This window comes from Xiphophorus maculatus, chromosome 3 (genome assembly GCF_002775205.1).
Source record: "Xiphophorus maculatus strain JP 163 A chromosome 3, X_maculatus-5.0-male, whole genome shotgun sequence".
NCBI lineage: Eukaryota > Metazoa > Chordata > Actinopteri > Cyprinodontiformes > Poeciliidae > Xiphophorus > Xiphophorus maculatus.
Genome location: NC_036445.1, coordinates 2171570 through 2192286, shown reverse-complemented (window position 1 = coordinate 2192286; position 20717 = coordinate 2171570). Strand labels below are relative to the sequence as shown.

Sequence of the window (20717 nt, the reverse complement as noted above, 5' to 3'; positions counted from 1 at the left end):
GTAAAGTGGACTCTTTAGAAAATAGAAGCAAACAGCAGCAGGTGCAAAGAGCTTCATGACGTAACCTTTGGCCTGCGTATAAATATCTCTGCTATGTTGCTATGACACCTCCCTGCAAGGTTGTGGGAGCTCAGAAAATGGCGCAGGGAATGAGAGGTGAGGGAATGGTGCTTGATATCCAAAATGTAATTATAGTTGACACTAAATGATTTATTAAACTGAGAATAGAAAGGAAAAGCTCTGGGATCAAACCAGCTGTGCTGCTGTGACAGAGGAAGACAAGAAGACAGAAGATGGCATAACCTTTTTGTTTATTCTTAGTATTCATTTAGGCATGAAATAAAGAAAAACAAAGTGACCATTTGTCAATACAAAACATCCGTGTGAAGAATTGTGCAAAATGGAAGAACAGAGAGACCATGTGGGGACGCCACACCACAAACAGTCCATCACAGCAGCAGTGATCAGAGAGGACAGACACGACTGGCTTAGTGTAAGGAGAACCTGTGGTGGCAACAGAGGAGGTTTCTCTCTTTGAGTCGTCAGAATGTTTCTGGAACCGGTATGATGTGATAACTCTGATCTAGCTACACAAAGCCTTCGTTGGGTGCAAGAAAAAAACAAAACAAAGGCTGGTCATGTTCAATACTTCGTCTTAACACAACAGCCCTGTAATTTAGAGACACCCCTCGAGTAAAAAGCCTTAAAGTAAATGACTTTTTTACTGCTGCAGCATAATCTTCTAACAACAACTATTGATAGACAAACATTTAGACAGGCAGCATGGAGGTGAATCAGAAGGTCCTTCCTGGTCGGGGATCTTTCTGCATCAGGTTTGCATGTTCTTCTTTAGCATGCTATGGTTCTCTCTGGGCATGAGAACATGACTTTTGGTTTGACTCTGAAATGGTCTTAGGTATGGGAGACTGTGTGTCATTTTGGCGCCCTGTGATGAATTCGTGACACATCCTGAGAGAACCAGGCCCACAACGGGCAGGATAGAAAGAAATCATGATGCCATCCACTTACACTGCAAAAGCACAAAATCTTACCAAGAATTTTCAGTGTAGTTTCTACTGGAAATGTCTCAGTACCCTTGAAATAAGACAAAACTGATTCATAAGTAAGATTTCAGCAAGATACAGGAGCTTGTTTTAAGTCAATAATTCCTTAGTATTGATGCAAAAGTTATAGTTATGGATATGCAATAAGACATTTTTCCCATATAAGTTGAAATGTGTTTCAGATTATTTCACTTATCGCTAATACTTTCGTCATCAATATTCAGGAATTGTTCATTTAAAACAAGTCACTATATCTTGCTGAAAAGCTACTTGTAAGTTAGTTGTATCTTATTCCAAGTGAACTAAGATATTTGCATTAGAAACTAGACCAAAAACTCTTGGTAAGATTTTGTGTTTTTGCAGTGTAAGCATCCCCACATCATCACAGAGCCCCCACTGTACTTCACACCAGGAAAGAGATATTGTGTTTTTAATATCAGTCTTTTGTTTTTCACAAAACCCCAGTAATGTTTGTTTTCACAAGACTCAATCTGGATAAAGTTTACAGTTCCAGATAATGGCACAGGGTAGCAAACCCCCCATGTTTTAATTTGTGACCGCTGATTAGAATAAGTCTTTTTTTTTTCCTGCCATGCTTGTCATGTTTACAGTGTCTGTTGGATTTTATGGCAACTTGATGATACAAAAATGCCTCTAATCTTAAGTTGTCTTCAACTTAAGACAACTTAAGATGTTGTCTTAATTTCTTTAAGACCTTTTCTAATTTCTAAAGACCATCACAAACATGCCTTTCTTGAATTACATATTCTCTGATCCTTTCCATCTTTCTTAAGTTAAGTGGCCAAGAAAAAATAGACCTCCATAATATGTCATATGTATAAAGGAAAACAGAAAGTCATAGATTAATGACTTAAACTATATATACTCTTTGATCTACATAAACTTTTAAGTATGGGTCAGTTTTGTTTGTGACACTTGTGATTTTGTTAAATTTGCTTTTTTGTTTCTCTGACTAAATGTCAAGTTGGATTTTTATAAATATTTAATATGAGATTATGCTGCTGCACTAGAATATTGTATTTATTATAATGCTTTTTACACATCATCAATCATTGAAGATATTTTAATAATAATATTCTTAATAATAGCTATATTTTAGCCACCACTATTTGACCAAACAACCCACAGCAATCTTTCAAATTAATTTGCTGCTATTGTTAATTCCTAAATAAACTCTCAGATTCAAGCTATTCAAATAAAGCATATTTAGCCATCTGCATGCTACACATCATAAAATAAAGTTACATTTTCCTCTTTGCTTCAGTCACTCACTCATAGAAGCTCATTTTAGGTGAAGAAGTGGCGTTCAGGTGTATGTAAAATGTCCTGTTTGCCACCAGGAAGTGACTAAAGACCATCCAATAAACATCGTAGGCACTGAAACAAAAACAAAACGAGCTCAAATATCAATACTTTACTTTGTGTTTAGTTTTTTTTTTCTTCTTTTTGTGGTTCTGAACACATCCACGCTCTTGGCTTGAAACACAGTTTGAGCAGGCACATGGATACCAAACACACAGACAGTACACATTTCACTCTGTACAAACCGCCAGTGCATAGCTTCAGCACACGTTTGATCATTTATACGTCATAAACCAAACCGTAGGCACACAGACGCAACAGACGGGTCCCGGACACACAATAACTGCAACACTGATATATCACTTCGCACAGGTACGACTTGTGGACGATAAGAAGCTCAGAAGATGTTTTGGGCATGCTGCGGTTGATGATTAAAGTGACGTAGGCTAAGCATGTTTAATACAGTGTAAGAGATATGTTTCATTGATAACTGCGCTAAAAGGAGCTAATATCTGGGTTGTTACATTAGTTCAAGACATTAGTGAAGATTAGTATATATAGTATCTGTAAAAGCATTTATATATTAGATTTAAGGTTGGGGAGAAAATTTGAATTAGTTCAGGTTTTATTTGTTTAATGTGAGACAAGAAGTGCTTTATACATTAGGAACATTCAGCCACTGAAGGGTTAAACTGGCAAACACATGCATTATTTACAGTGTGTGTTTTTCATGTGTGTGTGTGTGTGTGTTTATATAAAGGTTATTGTCAGTATTGCCAAATGTGACAGTGGTTCCCACACAGATCCAGGCAGTCCCATACAGTGATTTACATTACAAATTTTCATTCTGACTGTAGATGTTGTTGGTTTATACGACTCTGAGGCACATTTGTATACGTATATAATTTCAATTTGTGTTGTCTTCGTATCAAATCTGACATCTTCTTTTATGGCTTTTTAAGAAATCATCATCTGTTACTTCTAAGGATTGAACTTTCAGGAAAAACTACAAAGGAAGCCCAGCTGAGTGATTTACTTTGAATCATTTTGTGCTGCTTCCGTATTTCCAAGGTTTTTAGTTAATTCCAGGATATGAAACCTGTACCAGGGAAACACGAGGTAGAAAATTTATTTCCTTACATAAATATGTAATTATTTATGCACCTATTTTTTACTAGGGAAAACTTACAAGGAAATTGTTTTGGTTTTAGTGGTATACCGCCGGACACACTCAAACCAGTTTAAAGGAGACAGTGTGAACGCACAAATAAAAACCTCACACTGTACTCACCTTAAAGAGACAGCTCAGGATTTTTGAAGTCAAGTTAAAGATTATAGCTAATTAACATCAAACCTGCAGTAGATAACTCATTTACTATAAATTCAGATTAGTTGATGTCAAGACCAAAATGAACTTCTACTCCTTTAAAAAAAAACACACTGGTTAATGTGAACACTTACCTAGAAATCTTTAAACTGTTGTCACATTTTAATTGGTTATTTACTAAAAATATAATGTTTGGTATACGTGGCAAAGTTTGGAGGCCGTGCACCACCAATAATCTTCCTCCGTGAAACATGGACTCAGAATGAAACTTGTAAAGTGATTCTGATCAGAGAAACTGTCTATTATAAAAGTAAGAAAGAGTAAAAATCAACAGAATAGCACTAATATAAACCGCTGTAGTATTTTTCCACCATGCAACACTTTATTCATATGTGAGTTACTCTGATCTTAAACACTTTGGAGGTTGCTCTCTCAGTTCGTTTCACATTTGAAGGTTTGTGGTGGACCACAGATCTCCATTTCCCAGATCAATAATTATTAGCTTCTGTTTATTTAATGCAATTGAAACTGTTTTAAAGGTTCCTACAGTTATTTGTTTTGGGATAGTAGAGGTTCAGTTTAATCTTGGCCCCTCTCCGACTAATCTAAAATAATCTGTATTTATGTAAAATAAAGACACCAAAGGACACTGAAGGTAAATGTTAACTCCTTCAATTTTTCACCAGAACCTCATTTAAAAAGCTGAACTATTCTCATAACAGAGAGAGATTTATGCTTTTTGTCACTGCCACCAAAACATGTCAACATGTGCTGGGTCCAATTTGTCCTGTAGGAGGAATTCACTGGGATTTTTTACTTATTGCTAACTACCATTAACAAACATATTCCATCCCATTCTCAACCAGCAAACACAATCACATAAAGATTGTATGTGTGGGTTAATAAGATACAAACCTTTACTCCTGCAGATTTGAGTAAGTTTTATATGTCTAGAAACCACATTGCATAGTGAACTTGATGTTGCCAATGGTCCAGCTAGGATTTCAGCTTAAGGCGGCCATTGTATTTAATTTTTTATACAACTCAATTAGACGCTGTCTTTAGAATAATAATACAAAAGCCTTTCTTTAATCTATGGTTAGTGGCTGATTGTAACTATTTATTTTCAAACAATTGCATTTATTCCTTTCAATCGTAATGACAAAACTATCCAAATCTCTCTGGTTAAAAGTGTAGATAACATTGTTCTTATTGTTTTGTATTCGGCTTCTCATAAATTCAGACTTTCAAGTTTTAGTCGCATGTTCTATTGAAGGAAAGATCTGGTTAAATGGCTTTAAAGTAAAAGAAAACAGACATAAAAGAAAAATTAGCAAGGAAAAACAAATAAACATGCTACTAGAGGAGTCCCGTTCCACCTGTTTGGGATTTGTTTCAGAATTTCGTCCTTGGGAAACCAATATGAAGCAGAAACAGGAAGGTAGTAGGAAGTAAAGAAAGTTTGGACAGTAAACTGTAATACAGCTGGGATTTAAACAAAGTTATTTATAAAACCATATAAAGGTTTGACCAAAACTAGATCATCAGGACTTCAGGGATTTTCTGCTAAAACACATTTGAAAGATCTAAGATGTTTTCTGAATCTCTGCATAAAGGCCTATTAGTAGTGGTTAAGACAATGAACATTACTATTTGTGCTAATTTTTTCTATTTGGTAAAATTTCTGAAAATCTTGTTATTATGGACACTTCAGTATCAATAACGTCAACATTTAATCCATTCATGCTTAAGCTGAAGAAGTTTTGTTTTGTGAGTTTTATCCACATGCTGTTAGAGGAACAGTCTTCTCAATGAGAACCAGTGGTTAGTTCAAAGTTAATACGAAATTTTTGCTACACTGATATGATAAAATGCCGTAAACCCTTTTTTTTTTTTTTGGATATCCTATAAAACACTTCATATGGAGTTAATATTTTAGTTGTAAACTCTGCAAATGATTTAATTTGCAGTTTGGCAGTTTTTTCCACTAAAATTAATAGAAAACGAGGCGACAAAACTGAAACGGTTAAAGATTAAAAGCCACTTTTGTTATTTAAACTGTGTCAGTCAGAAAGTCTCAAAGGTTAGAGTATCACTGTGGGTTTAGTATCGCCATCGCCCCAGCTTGCTGTGGTTTCCTCACCATTTTGGTAGGGGGTGTTTGATTGTCTGCGGTGGTGGTAGACGGGGATCTGTGGGGGTTCCTCGTGTTTTCGGAGCTGCGGTTTTCAGGTCGTAGTCGGATCTTTGGCTGCGGCGCCGTCTTTGCTGCCCTCTGGAATGACGCTGCTGGACTTCAGCTCCACTTCGTGGGTTTTAGTGGAAACCTCTTTTGGAGTTGGGTCTTTGATGATTTCTGCATGATCCGGGCTTGCTTTGGAATCGGGTCCCGGATCTGGTGTGCCATTAGTGATGGGTTCTGCTGGGCTCGGTTTGGTGGGCTCAGGAGTTGAAGCCGCTGGACTCTTAGTGTCAGGTGTTGGAGTGGTGACTGCAGGCGGAGAAATCTTCGGTTCTGGACTTGGAGTGGGTGCAGGCTTTGGATCAGCAGGACTTAGACTAGTCTTAGGTTCTGAACTTGGACTAGCAGCAGGTTTTGGATCAGCTGGACTCAGTCCAGTCTTGGGTTCTGGACTTGGACTGGGTGCAGGTTTTGTTTCAGCTGGACTCAAACCAGACTTCATACTCGGGGTTGGGCTAAGTTTAGCATCTACTGGTTTGGGTGTGTCCAGCATTGCTTCAATGGGCGGGTCCGGGGCTTTTTTCGTCTCAGGAACAGGGCTTGCTTTAGGTTCTGGTACCAGTGGAGCAGCTGGCTTAGACTCAGCAGCGGAAGGAGGGCTTGGTTTGATTTCAGGAGCAACAGAGATGCTTACAGCCTCAGAATCGGGGATTTGATCGGGGACATCAGTGTCAGTATCGAGTGGGAGAGCAGTGTTGAAGCCAACGCCGGAGTCACTGGTCTCTAGATTACCAACGCCAACCTCTTTAGAAGAAACCTCCAGACCCTGCATTCACACAGACAACGAGTGAACATTATTAGCTGTTCAATTTGAAGAGTCCAGGTGAGACGTTTACATACACTCATCATGGGTTTGCGTATTACACTAACTTAAGGCTTTCAAACACACATTTAAACCAACTTCATTGACTCTTAAAACCAGAATTGGTTTCTCCAAACTACAGAGGGTCAAAATTATACAGGCCTTTATCCTCAAATTAGTGAGGGTCTGTGTATAATTTAGACCCTGTACGCCACAATAAATTAAATCTTGTGCACCCTTTCCTATTGAAAAGCTGTATCGCCACTTCACCCTGTAAGCAGAACCATCCAAATTAACCTTTGAAAGCCTTAAATTAGCATCATATTCATATTCATGACAAACTGGAGTTGAGTCCATCTGTTGCAGACAGAGCAGGAAAGGAAAGAAGGAAGGAGTAAGCTGAAATTGCATAGAACAGGAAGAGCGAGTCATAGCTCAGCTACAATGCACCGGGCATGGGCTGGCTGCAGGCTTTGGATCGAGGTTGAAACATATTTAACTCAATAAAAGGCCGCGGCAAACAGAAACAGTTTCAGCTTTAACTTAGGAGAACTGAAGGTTAGGGCAGGCCTCAGGTTTTCTGGGAGTTTGTTGTGGTGCAGAAAATCTGCATGTTTACTTTAACCTTTTCAGGAAAATAAGATAACCCCCAGAAGACCTGAGAAGTCAGAACAGTTCATAAAACGTGAACGGATCAGAGATACATTTTGGCCCTAAATCATTCAACGCTTTTATTCTTTGTTGCACAGGAAGCCACTGCAAGGAATCTGAGACCTGGACTGATGTGATCCACTTTCTTGATCTTAGTCAGGACTCTAGCAGCAGCGTTCTGAATAAGCTGCAACTGTCTAAACGCAGAAAACAGCATAAAAAATATTCAGTCATTATTAATACTTCTCTGTCTTAGCTTAAAGAATGGGGGGTGATGTCTCCTTACCTTGATGTCTACCTCAGTGCTTTGAGATTTCTCTGTGTTGTCAGCTTGGGAATGCTTGGACTCCTCGCTCAGTTTAGTGATGTTCTTGACCACCTGTTACAATCCAGCACAAACACATGAAGGTTAATAATTGCATTGGAGAAACCTTCGTTGTCACATGTGATTGTGAATATATCAGACCTGTCTAAAGGCCTCGCCCTCGTCTTCTTTGCCAGCGTTCTGAGCCAGTTTCTCCAGTGCAGCAGCCCTGTTGGCCCTCTTCTTCACTTTGATCAGGCAGGACAGAAGGCAAACCAGCAGAAGGAAAGCCAGCAGGCCCAGCAGGGCAATGATAGCCACATAGAGGGACTCCATTTTGTAGGCTGTGGGGAGGCAGAGAGAAGTAGCATATTGAGTTATAACAACCAAAGATAAATTCCTCCTAATCAAGAAAGGAGAAAAAACACACAACCTCATTTCTGTAAGATGTGTGTTGAAATTACAGAGCGTAACATTTCTTTACAGGCAAAAACTGTCATGTTCAAACCTCTCATGGATGCGTAGGTTACATAGTAGACTAATATCTAACCTAACAATTTTGAAAAATAGAAATAATTGAAAAGGCAGTTTAGCAACAAATTTACTTCTTCTTATTAAAAAGAAGAAAAATCTTTAAAATTTTTACTGTCAGGTTTTCAACAACACCACAGCTCTGAACATGTGCTGGTAAATACTATACTAATACTAATACTAATACTATACCGTACATTTAAACAAAGGGGCGTCAAAAACTTAAGTCTTCTGAAAAATGAGTGTGACTTACTGGTACTGAGCTTAGCTGGTTCAGATTTCAATAAGCAAACTGGACTTCCTTTGTGTCATTTGGTCATTATGAATGCAAACAAAAAAATCCCATATGGAGTTCCTCAAGGCTCAGTCATTTGAACACTTTTATTCAATACATGCATGCTTCCCTTGGCTTGAATTAAGTAGTATTACAGAATAATTTGTTATGTGTATGCTGATGACACACAACGTTATACTCCAGTCATCACTTGGTCAAAGTCCCTTACAGCCAGACATCAGTCAGGCTGCTGCCAGGGTCCTGACCAACACTAGGAAAATGCATCACATGACACCAGTCTTCAAATCACTTTACTGGCTGCTACTGGTCTTAGAAATATTGGGTGGTCTAGATCAGGATGTCAAACTCATTTTTATTTTGGGCCAAATCAAAATCATGAACGCTCTTAAAGGGCCAGTTGTGCCAGAATGTATTGATAAAACCTGTTGATAAACTGTTAACATATCAATGAATTCTTCAAATTGAATGAAATTTTTGAACATCTTTTCAGTCCGTTAAGGAATTTGTGATACTTTTTGTGATTTTTTGCAATAAAAATCACAAATCACAGTGTTTGTGGTACTATTTTGAAAATATTTGCGATATTTACCCTTATTTATGACGGTAAACGCAACGTTTTATTACTCACTGTATAGATCGTGGACATCAGTTAAAGCTGAGGCAGCTGTTTAGTACAAATAAGAAACTTTTTGACAAATTTTGAGAGAAATATGCAATAAACTCACAACTATGTATTTGTGTATGTGTGAATTTCCATGATAATTCTCAAGAAACTGGAGGGACTGGTTAATATAATTTGGCAGTAAATGGATAAAAACTGCATTGATTTTATTGATAACTTAATGTTTAAGCACACTTAGTGTTTAGTCTAGCATCTAGAAGGCCACATAAAAAACTATGGCAGGCCGGATTAGGCCCATGCCCCTTAAGTTTGACACATGTGGTCTAGTGGATCACATCAGCCCAGGTCTCAGATTCCTTGCAGTCCGATCAACATTTCGGAGTTGTCAATTTTGACTCAACAGAAATCTTTTCAGTCTTTTCTGTGTATGTGAAACATTTTGTTTAGCACTTTGTATAATTTATTAAGTTTTAAACCAAAAGTCATGACTTGTGGCACTAATCTAGTCTCAGTTTGCTCTATTCCCGGCTTACCTTTCAATCCCAGATGGACGGTGGACACGGTGAATCCCTGCAAGTCCGTGATCTTAAAGAGTCCAGCGTCTGAGCTCTTGATCTGATCTAGAAAGACCATCGAACCCTCCACAGAGAGCCGGTCCTTAAAACCAAGATCTGCCTGAGCCTGGAATGAAACGATGTTTAATTAGAAAACATGAATAAGATGTGCTGACATCTTAGTGCATGTATAGGGATTAATAATTAATAGTTGTAGTACTGAAACAGGTGATAAAAGTAGACAAAGATATTGTTTTTTAGTATTTAATATATGAGCAAATTATAGCTTGTCATAGCTAACTCACCATAAGGGGATGTAATAAAACAAGATAAATAAAAATAAAACAACATGAATAAATACTTTAAACTCTAATTCAATTACATTGTTTTATTATTTTGTCCCATTTTCTATCAGAGATTTAATTACTGGTTGCATGAAATCTAAGAAACAATAAATGACTCAGAAGATTTTCACATTTATTTATCTAGTCAGTGAAATTAGCAACTATGGGCAACATTTCAACATTGTCAGTTTGACCAAATATACTGAAACTAAATCAGTATAGAGAATTTAAGGTCACAATCCACAGGTATTTGTGTTTAGATCATTTATTTGGTAATTTACGTTTGACATCTTGTCATATTTTGACTGTATTTGTTATTATTGGTAAGTTGTAGCCACATTAGTGAATTTCTTGAGCTCTCTTTGTGTCCCTGCAGCTGCTGCACATCTCCTCCTATTAGTTCGTCTAGTTTTTTATCATTAGTGTTTACGCTCCTGGTTTTTAATTCTTCCATATTTCTCTGTCTGACCTCCACGACCCGCTCCAACTGCGACTCTAACTTGTTAGTTCTCCATATTGCGCATCATTTAAGAACACTGTTTTCTTTCTTTTCCAGTCAGTCTCTGAACTTTGGTCCTTTCCCAAACACATCATAACACAGATATTTTATAGTGTCACATATTAACTGTGAATTTTGTCATCCAACCAAAAAGAGCCCAGATTGGGTTGCTTTATGCAACCCAACACAACGGTTCTAATATCTTGCAATATCTTTGAAGAAAATAAGAGTTTGTATATAGTTACACTTGTGAACTCTCCCTTGTCCATCAGCAGGACGGCTGAGGAGTCTGAATCTCGGGTGTAGTGGAGTTTGACCAAGGAGCTGTTTAGAATCAGGTTGATCTTCAGTCTCTCATCAGCAGAAAGGAACACAAAGTTTCTGTGCTCTGCAAGAGACAATAGAGAAGGGAGGCAATCTGATAACTTCACAGTCTCTCTGCTTACACACTGTAAGTGCATTAGCCTACCATTAAGATTTGAGTCTTTAAAAAGCCATTACAGCCTGCCGGGGGAGCATAAAACTAGAGCAACAACAACATCCTGAATGAAGACACTAAAGCAAATCATGCACAGGTAAAGATAAATATTCAGCCTTCATCTGCTGTCCTCACCTATGACATTCAGGCACACTTTGTGTTTGATAACCCCTTTGTTGTCCCTGACGGTGTAGCTGCCCTCATCGACGCCTGTAACCGCGCTGATGGTGATGGATCGCTCGCTGACGGTGATGCGACCTCGGTAAGCGTCGGTGGAGGCCCCAGTGGCCGTCAGCACCACGAGCGCCGGTCTGCAGGGATGAAAGTCGAAGACGGTGAACCTTTCTCAACCTTTTTCTCGATGCGTCTCAGACTTGTCTCAGCGCATATGCGTCAAGGCTGAAAAATGTCAGTTCTGACTCTTGGGTTCAGAAAGTCAGTGAGATTTTGCTGACTGTACCTGGACGTCAGGTTGGCCTCCACTGAACTGGGTTTGTACTCCAGAGTGATGGGGACGTTCACATTCACCACTGGCATGTGGAAGTCCCCGCCATATTTGATGATTTGCTCGATGGTGCAGTCTGGAGGGTAAAACAAGGGGATGAGCATTTTATCTATGAGTAAACGGGAGCAGAAAAATTAAATAGAGTCGACAGGAAAGTGCCTGACAATTTCACAAAGGCCAATGAGGTTGGATTCTTTGCTTGAGCTGAAATAAGAGATGACAGGGAAACGGTACTGTGAAGGGAAGAGAAAGGAAAAACAGCTTGGCAGATGTAGAAAAAAAGGGACTAAATGCACAAAAGGAAAGGAGCAGTGACCCGAAAATATCAGGGTAATGAGAATGATAGGGTATGAACAAAACTAAACAGAAGGAAAGACAGAAGAGACAAGATAAGGACAGGAAAACAGAGGGGACGGACGGAAATAGGGACAAGTAAAGAGCTGGATAATTGTTGCCTGACATCTCCAGCTTTGCTCTTACTGTCAAAAACCAAATGCACCTCTTCATTAGCTCACATAATTCCCTCCATGTGGCTCTGTACCCACTTACTACAGTCACTTTCATCCACACTCTGAGTTTAAAACGTGATAATGTCTCTTGTGTTTGCGTGGGATTAGTCTGACTGGAAAAAGAAGTGATTGATGTGACAACACTGACTCTGACGCTGGCCTGGGGCCTAAAGTAGAAAACCATTCAGTGCCCTCCACTTTAATTGTAACCTCTGGTTAAGATTTGAATAAATTAAATAAATTAAACCTTTTGTGGCAGTAGTTTCCTCTCTAAAACCCAATTTAGGGGGGAAAAAAATCCACATTAAAGTTTGGGTATGTAACTTTAATTTAAAAAGAAAATTGTATCATACATAGTTGTTAAAATTATTTCAGTAACTACAAAAATAAACTACTGGGTGAGAAACGACCAATGAGAGCCAGGAGGAGGATCTTAGTGCTGTCAATCAAGCTCATGTACATGCTGCTCACACCTTTCCCCTTTCTCTCTACAGCTGGTTCACCACAACAGAGCCAGCCAAGAATGTTTAGACTAGCATGACAGTCAATGGTGTTCCTGTGACTGTAATTTTCCCCCCACCATTAACACATTAAGCAACATGTACACGAGCATGACTGACAGCGCTAACACCTTACTCTTGGCTCTGATTGGTTGCTTTTCACTGGGGGCGACGCATTTCCTCAGACAGCAATAGCAGCACTGCGAGAAAGCCAAGGAGATTGATTTTTTCCCAGATTATCTCTCTCATACAATACTTTCACAACATGAAGACAGTTTTAACAAATGTATAAAAGTTACAAAGAATTACTGATTTATTAATTTTTTTGTGCAATGGCTCAGAAGGTGAAGGTTTATCATGTAACCAGTGAGTTGCTGTTTTGAAATCCCACTCTATCCATCTCACTAAAAGCCCAAAATCTCAAACTTTCTGTGACTAAGGCATAAAAGAAGCACTTCTTGGCGATGCAGATGCCCTGTGCAGAGCATCACAGGCCCTTTCAAAATGTGGGGTGTGGGCCCCCAGGGGGCACCAAAGCTCTTTAGGGGGACGCAACAAGAGGAAAAATATAAAGTAACAGACATTTAGCCAACTTCATAGCCATTCATCCAGCCTCCAGCTGTGTTTCTGTCATTGATATACTGTTGTCTGTAGGTAATTATATGTCCTTTAAATAATTTATTTGTTTATTTGCATTGTTGCAATATAAATCAAGTTTATTGTTTTGCCTGTTCATTCACCACAAACTCTTATAGCCAATCGAATTCCTCATCAAGAATAAGAAGAGCAAAATGTTTACAGAAATACAAGCAACAATGTGGCTGGGAGTGGAAGGGGGAGGCGATTCTGTTCAATAGAACAGGCACATAAGAATTATTTTAATTAGAATTTTTTGATAATTATTGAGTTGATAAGGAATACATTTCAGTTTATATTTTATTAACTTGAGATACGCAGTAGGTGTTCACTTCTTCCTTCTCCTTTTCAGACAAAAAAGTCAAGAACAACATTTTTTTTTCTCTGTCTTACTGATTGCTTGTCTTGTTTGGGACGTGTTTGAAATAAATAAATCAAATCAAATCAAATCAAAGTGTGTTTCATATTTTCGATTTTCAGCAGAAAAAGTTCTGTTTTATCGCCCCTTCCAGAGCATTCCAGATGTGTCGTGTTGCTCCGTACCTCGGACTATTAGTGAAATTTGCTTGATGACACTATCATCCTTGGAATCCTTCAGGATGTACATCCCCTCGTCCCCTTCACCCACAGCCTCTATGTTGATGTAGTTGAGGTGCAGGGTGGGTTTGGCCCGAGTGCCGATCACTTTGCCGCCCTTCATCAGCACCGAGGTCTTCCGAGGGTCGGAACGGTTCTTGAATGTGACATCCACGTCTTGTGACGGCAGCAGGATGTGGAAATCCTCTCCATGGAATAGCGTTACGGATTCCTTCGTTTCTGGATCGGAAAAAAAAGAGAAAGTAAGTAAACATTTCCCGTCAGAGGGAGAGGAAACCTCATAAGTGATGCATCTGAATCATGTGATGTGGTGATAAGAGGCACTTTTACCTTTTAGAGGGGCAGAGATAGCTGCAAGATCAAATAAAACAGCGTTAAAGAACAATTTGAAAACATTTTATCTATTTCTAATCAGTTCTAGCATAACAAACTAATTAAAATTATACATCACTTCCATAAATAGACTGTTTCACATTCTTTAGTATAACATTCAATTTTAAATCAAAACATAAAATGAAGCTGCACGATAAAAATGGTTTCTAATGTTTGTTAATGCATCAGAATCGTTGATTTTTACTCCACATACCTGCAGAGATAAGAAAACTGAGCGCAATCACTGTGACTGCCGTCATTTTGGAAGATTCCCTCATATCTGAAAAGGAAAACAAATATAGATGATTACATTTTTTAAAACAAAAAAAACTTTTTAATTGTGCTCTTTGTAGATATGCATAAAATTGAATTAAATTTTTTTTTTATTTTACTGCAGTGACTTAATCACACACAAAAAGATGAAATATGCTCTCAGAACCACACCTATCATCCAATAAAATGTTTAAAATATAAAGTGTCCACATTCCCGATGAAATAGCTTTTGTGGTGTAGAAAAATAAGACCAATATAAATCTCTTTAAATCCTGTTCCACCTTTAATTTGGAAAATTTAATCTGACAAACAAGCAAATTTGTTTAGCCAGTAGCATGAGTGTGTCAAACTAACATTTGGTAAAAACATCTTATAATTCGAATTCATCTTCCACTAATGCAGTGCTTTTTCATAGCATCCCACATCTTACCACAAAACCAGACAATTAAATTTAACTGGCGTCTTCCATTTCTCATAAGAATAGCGGTCAAATATCCTGAATTACACCAGAGTTCTGTTTTGGATCCAAACAATCCAAAACTTGTACGATTTTTCTTTTAATCCCAAGTAAATTCAAACTTTTGCTGGCAAGTTTTGTTTTTAAAATTTGTGTGTATAAACATTTCACTCTTGAGAAGGAGTAATTGAAATGCATAAATAAAAGTCCAAATGAATTATATTAATGCTGAAAATGAATGTGTGTGTGAACTTACAAAATGTATGTTGTGATCTCACATAAAAGCAATCCTAATAAGGAAAGAATTACTTTCAGTGCAACAAAGTGAGTAATCCCAATTAACAAGCAGAACGAGAATGGTTCCTGTGGATTCCAGAGTCTCATCTAAGTCCAGGCATCAAGACTGGACTTAAAGAAACACAGCTCTGGAAAAAACTAAGAGCCCACTGAACTGAACCCCACTGAAAACCTCCTGGTTATTCCACCAAATACTAATTTCTGAACTATTCCGGAGTTAAAATATTAGTATTGTTGTTCCTACATAAATATGAACTTGTTTTCTTTGATTTATTTGAGGTCTGAAAGCTCTGCATCTTTTTGTTATTTTGACCATTTCTCATTTTCTGCAAATAAATACAAAATATTTGCTGGGAATTTCAGAGACATGTTGGTAGTAGTTCGTAGAATAAAAGAAAAATGTTAATTTTACTCAAACATAAACCTATAAAAAGTAAAATCAAAGGATTTGATAAGTTTAAGTTGTATCTTAAGTTTTTTCCAGATATGTGTGGTTCTGATTTTACAAGTTCAGGAGAGGAAAGAAAAAGCTGCAGTGATGAAAGATGAACAGTGCAGCATGAAAACAGCTGACAGAAAGAGTTGTTTACTGCAACAAGAATGGAAAAAAGAAATTTAAACCTTCTTTCTATCTTTCTTTGCTTCTCTCTTTGCATCCTTCCTTCCTTTCTTTCCTTCTTTCTTTCTTTAATCCATCCTTTATTTCCTTCTTTTTCATGCCATCTGATCTGTCTGCAGAGATTCTTGCAGCCTCTGCAAATTAAGTATATCTGACACTGTCTCTGGGTTACAGTTGGTCAACAGGGATAAAATCTCTCTGTATTGCAGATTCTGTAGAGAAAGCTGTTTGATTTCACAGCAAACCCTCCATTTAGTTAAAAATCTGCTGTACGTTTGGCAAAGAAACAGTTTAAAGACCTTCCCAAAAGTCATTACTTGGAGAAGGATGCACATTTTCATGAGGGCCACCTGGCATTGCCATACACTGCTGATGGCTCGGCTGAATTAAAACATATTAGTTCATAAATCTTGAGACATGAAGTAATAGAGAGCAGAATAATGACTTGGCTAAATTTAAATCAGGAAATGTGTAGAACCAAAAAGGGTAGCGGGAAGTTTGTTTTCCTCAGAAGAATTAAGCTGGAACACCAAAGGAGGAATTATGATGATGTTGCATTTATCTGGGGGGAAAACATGATGAAGGTTTGTAGAGAAAAGGTTTTGCTGCAGTTTGCTCTTACACAGCCCAGAAGAGGAATGGGAGGGACACCTGCAGTGCTTGCAGTCACACTTTGCAGCGGCCATTAAACATGCGGCAAAGATTAAAGTGTCTCTTTGCAACACGAGAGACGCCATAAGACCTGCCAGTCTGTCTGGAGATAACTTAAATTTTAATATCTACCTCCAGAATTAAGACATGTAATATTAGCAGGTTCCCAGAGAACAGCAGCTCCTCGTTGTTAGCTGTTATTTAATGAATGCATTTTGCACTGTCATAATCTGACAGCCAGAAATGCTGTTTCTAAAGCCTCTTCACTCTGGGCAGGGAGCCTAACAGCCCACTCATTCTATTGTATCTGAAACCAAATGTGTTGCACCAAGCATTGTTTCCTGCCAGACAAACCATTAATACATTTACAATTGATGAGATCAGTCCCGATCTGTCTTTTTAACTTAATACTGGGGTTTTGAAACGTCCTGTGTAGGTGCACAATCATGCTCTGATTGCAGCAACAAAACAAATGACTGCTTGCTGCTCCTGACAGAAATGAACATTTAATTAAAGCAGTAATGTGAGGTGCAGGATTGGTTGGCTGTGGTGGAATAGCGAAGGGAAGCATGTCCATCTGTTTGTCACAGCAGTTGGCCTCATTGGCAATCTGTTTCAAAGCAAGATCCTGAAGCAAAATGTGAACAAAAAAAAATGTAATATGTTTTTCTGTTTCTGGGAAGCTTTGAAGCAAGAAGTAAAAGAGTCCCAACCGAGCACAAACATATCGACACAGAAATACAGGTGATGTAGTATCTATGAATATGGAGCATATGACTGGAAGGCGTAACCAAAAAATTGACCAAAAAAAAGGCAGTCGCACTAATTTGAATCTACATTTTATACCTTTACAATGTCATTTTTTGCTTGTAAAACTAAATATATGCATATATATTATATATTCTTGCATCATGGCTCACTGTCTTGGGTAGGATGTTCTGCTGGGTGACGCAAGTCCTTGTCAAAATAAAAACCAACAAAATATTGACTAAGGTTCAGTTTGTCAATTCATACCCTCAGTGCAGAACTGCAGATTACAATTTTATTCCTGTAAGCAAATCGTTGTGTGACTGTTTACTTATTACTTTATTTTTCAATGTAGTTAAGAATTTCATGAGTTATGGAGATAAAAACTTTCATTAAACCTGATATACAATTTAATTTAAGTGTATATCTTTCTAGGAAAACCTGTTTCTGTTACTAATCCTTCTTTGATTAAGTTAATTTGTATGAAACATGGCAGATTATGACCCCTGATCAAACCAAATTATCTCTTTGCGATCCTCATGTATTGATAAAGGTGGCAGAATACAATGACACAATTCAGTCGACGGGAAATAAGCAGCTGTCAGCATTTGACTTTGTCTTGTGTAAAAGGTGCAGACTGTTATTATGAGCTCATGATTTTAAACCTGACTTGTAACTATATCTGATGCTCTTATTTTGAAGTTACAAAGGAAGTAGCTCCTGAAGTGCTCCGTTGTCTTGACAAAGGCTAACAGTGCTCGTTGGGCTGCTAACCCATCAAAGTTGTTACAACAGCTCTAAAGGAGTCTCCACACCTTTTAATCAGGCAAAAATTTTATAAATTTTATATTCAAGGCTAAAAAAGACTTAATTGTGAGACAGACAAGCAAGAGACAAATGATTTTTAAACACATAGACAACGCATTAACGGCTAAAGCTAAAGTTAGCATCTGACTCTTGTTAGAGCTAATCTTAAAAGGTGAATAATTAGAAATACTTTTTTCTATACGTGAAAACAAAACACTGGATTTTTTGTACTTTTCTTACATTAGCAGCATCTATTGAGGCAAGCATGAAAACCCCAATATATGGACAAATCTGGAATTTTATATTCTGCATTGATTCTTTCTACATGTGAAAACAAAAAAAAAATTATTAATTAGGTGTCTAATAATTATGACTTAGATAATAAATATGATTTGCTATAATATAACATATACAATATCTATCTGTATAGAAACATAAAAGATGTGTGTATATACAGTATATCTCTATATACACACATGCTGACACACCACTCAGAAACCTATTATTCAGTATATTTGAGATAAATAAAGTATTTTTGAATTGAATTTGAATTTACTTTTGAATTTTCTATCATTTATACTCTGTTTAAATCATTACATTTTCATTGTTTCCTCCAACAGCCTCTATTTTCTTTTGCATATCTGAGTGTTAGTTTTCCATCCTCTTTCTCCTTCATAAATCTCCTCCCCTCAATATGGCCAACTTCATTTATAAATATCCCACTTTTCTTTAGTTTCTCCCTGATTCTCCATCCCTCTCTCTTTATCAAGTCTCTTTAATCCACTCCTCCTCATCCTCACCATGATCGTCTACAATCCAAACCAGTGAATCCCACTCAGAAATCAAGGCCTGCTCCTGTGTTTTCCTCTCACTGCTCGCTGAACGGGGACAGACATGTCTTTGTCCCCCCGGCCTTCAGTGACTGCAGATGTGTGGGAGCCTACAAAGCAAACCCTGTGCCTTCGTCATTTCTTCTTCGTTTTCACTTTGCTGCTTTTGTAAAAGAGTTGGAGGACATGAGGTCAAGTGCAACTATGATGTGCAGGGCTACTCTAAGTCAGCTCGGATGCATCTAGTGCTCATTTATAAGTTATGAGGAACCAAAAAAAAGGAATAAAGGCTTCGTTATATAAGGAAGAAATGATTAATGTTTGCAACAAACTCAAGATTTTCAGAAACAACTCCTCTCGCACAGGGCAGAAAAACCTGAAATAACTATACTGCCAGGACAAATTTCTAATTTCCAACATTTATCTCTCAGAAGAAGCCTGTAGCTGCTGATAACCTATTTCCTTCAGCTGCAGTGAACTAAAGGATCAGACATGTTTCCACCATATTGCTTGCACCTGTCAGCTCCATTAAAATCAGAGGACATGAGGGACGGGAGCGAGGGGATGGGTCGGAGATACATGCAGGAATAATGAACAGAAAAACAGAATATCTTTATATGTATAAGCCTAAAGTAAGACTGCATACAACAAATTCACGTTATAAGAAATTGCTTTGAACCATTAAGGTCTCATTAAGCAGGATGAGAAAGCTCCAGGCCAGAACCTACAAGATTAATCTCAGAAAAATTGCATTATATGACACCAGAGAAAAAATAAGTAAAACGAATATATCAAATAGAATCTAAATGACTATATATTTGAATTTTTAAAATATATTTAAATACATATTTGGCATAATGATACATATATTTTTAAAATATATAGAGACATTTCTGCATCCATATGCATATTTTCAGATATATTTATAGCTCTTATACTATAATTAGGTTTCTCCTGCAGCCGGTTCCATACCTGGATGGTTTAAAAAGAGCTGAAGATCATTTCACACCTTTCCTCTCCGGTGATAAACCTGCATGGCAGCTCAAAGTGTGGATCGGTCACATCCGAGTCGGGACAGCTCATCCAACAGAAAAAACCCTGCAAAATTTAACCCGTCCCGCTCCAGACACATTTGTAGGATGCACACACACTCCTCGGCTCATGCAGGAAGGATAAAAAAGCAATAACCCGCCTACCTCGCTCTCCCGCCGGCCGGTCAGGGATGCAGTCCGGCTGATGCTGATGTAAGGATGCCTTTCAGAGGTGATTCTCTGCAGGAATGCTTGCCTGCTCGCCCTCCCTTCCTGCCTCCTCTGAGGAGCTGCACTTCACGACTCGGGCACCAACATTTGGAAGACGATCAGAATATGTCGGGCTCCGCTCTCGGAACCACTCGACTCGAGTTCGGGAAACACCGGGGCCACGGCGTCCAGAACTACACAGATTAAAATCTGTGTTAGCTTAAGCCATCTGCTACTTTGGCGACATTATTTACGTCAGAATAATATTTGAAATATATTTTCTTCATTGTTTCTGTAGAATAGTCCCTTCTGTTATAGCTTTTATTTCGTAAAAATAAGATAATCTTTTATTGGTCCCATTTTATTAATGCCAGGCCAGGGGTGTCCAAAGTGCGGTGCGCGGGCAATTTGCGGCCCTTGATTTTGTGTGTTTCACACTGCAATTCAAAAACAGTTCATGCTGAAAGACACTATCGAGATGTTTTCACTAACAAATCAAAAATATTTATTAAAAAGGACGAAATTAGGCTGCGACAGACTGGCGACCTGCCCTGGGTGACCCTGCCTCTCGCCCGAAAGTTAGCTGGAGATAGACACCAGGACCCCTCCTGACCCCACTAGGGACAAAGGTGTTAGAAAA

The 20717-nt window shown here is 38.1% G+C and overlaps 1 protein-coding gene across 2 annotated transcripts; it reads right to left on the bottom strand.

The window, feature by feature from the left end:
• Window positions 1–292: 292 nt before the first annotated feature.
• Window positions 293–20236, bottom strand: LOC102232345 (cadherin-related family member 5-like). 2 transcript variants are annotated; one of them, XM_023331056.1, is made up of 12 exons: window positions 20033–20236; window positions 19809–19934; window positions 14370–14435; window positions 14114–14134; window positions 13730–14002; window positions 11497–11617; window positions 11172–11347; window positions 10804–10946; window positions 9695–9842; window positions 7876–8057; window positions 7696–7788; window positions 293–6722 (listed from the first exon to the last, which is right to left on the bottom strand). In XM_023331056.1, the coding sequence occupies exons 3-12, from the start codon at window positions 14431–14433 to the stop codon at window positions 5943–5945; spliced, it is 2001 nt and encodes a 666-aa protein (XP_023186824.1). In that variant the 5' UTR covers window positions 14434–14435; window positions 19809–19934; window positions 20033–20236; the 3' UTR covers window positions 293–5942. The 2 variants fall into 2 exon arrangements, with proteins under 2 accessions (XP_023186824.1, XP_014324187.1); XM_014468701.2 differs by lacking the exon at window positions 19809–19934.
• Window positions 20237–20717: the final 481 nt, after the last annotated feature.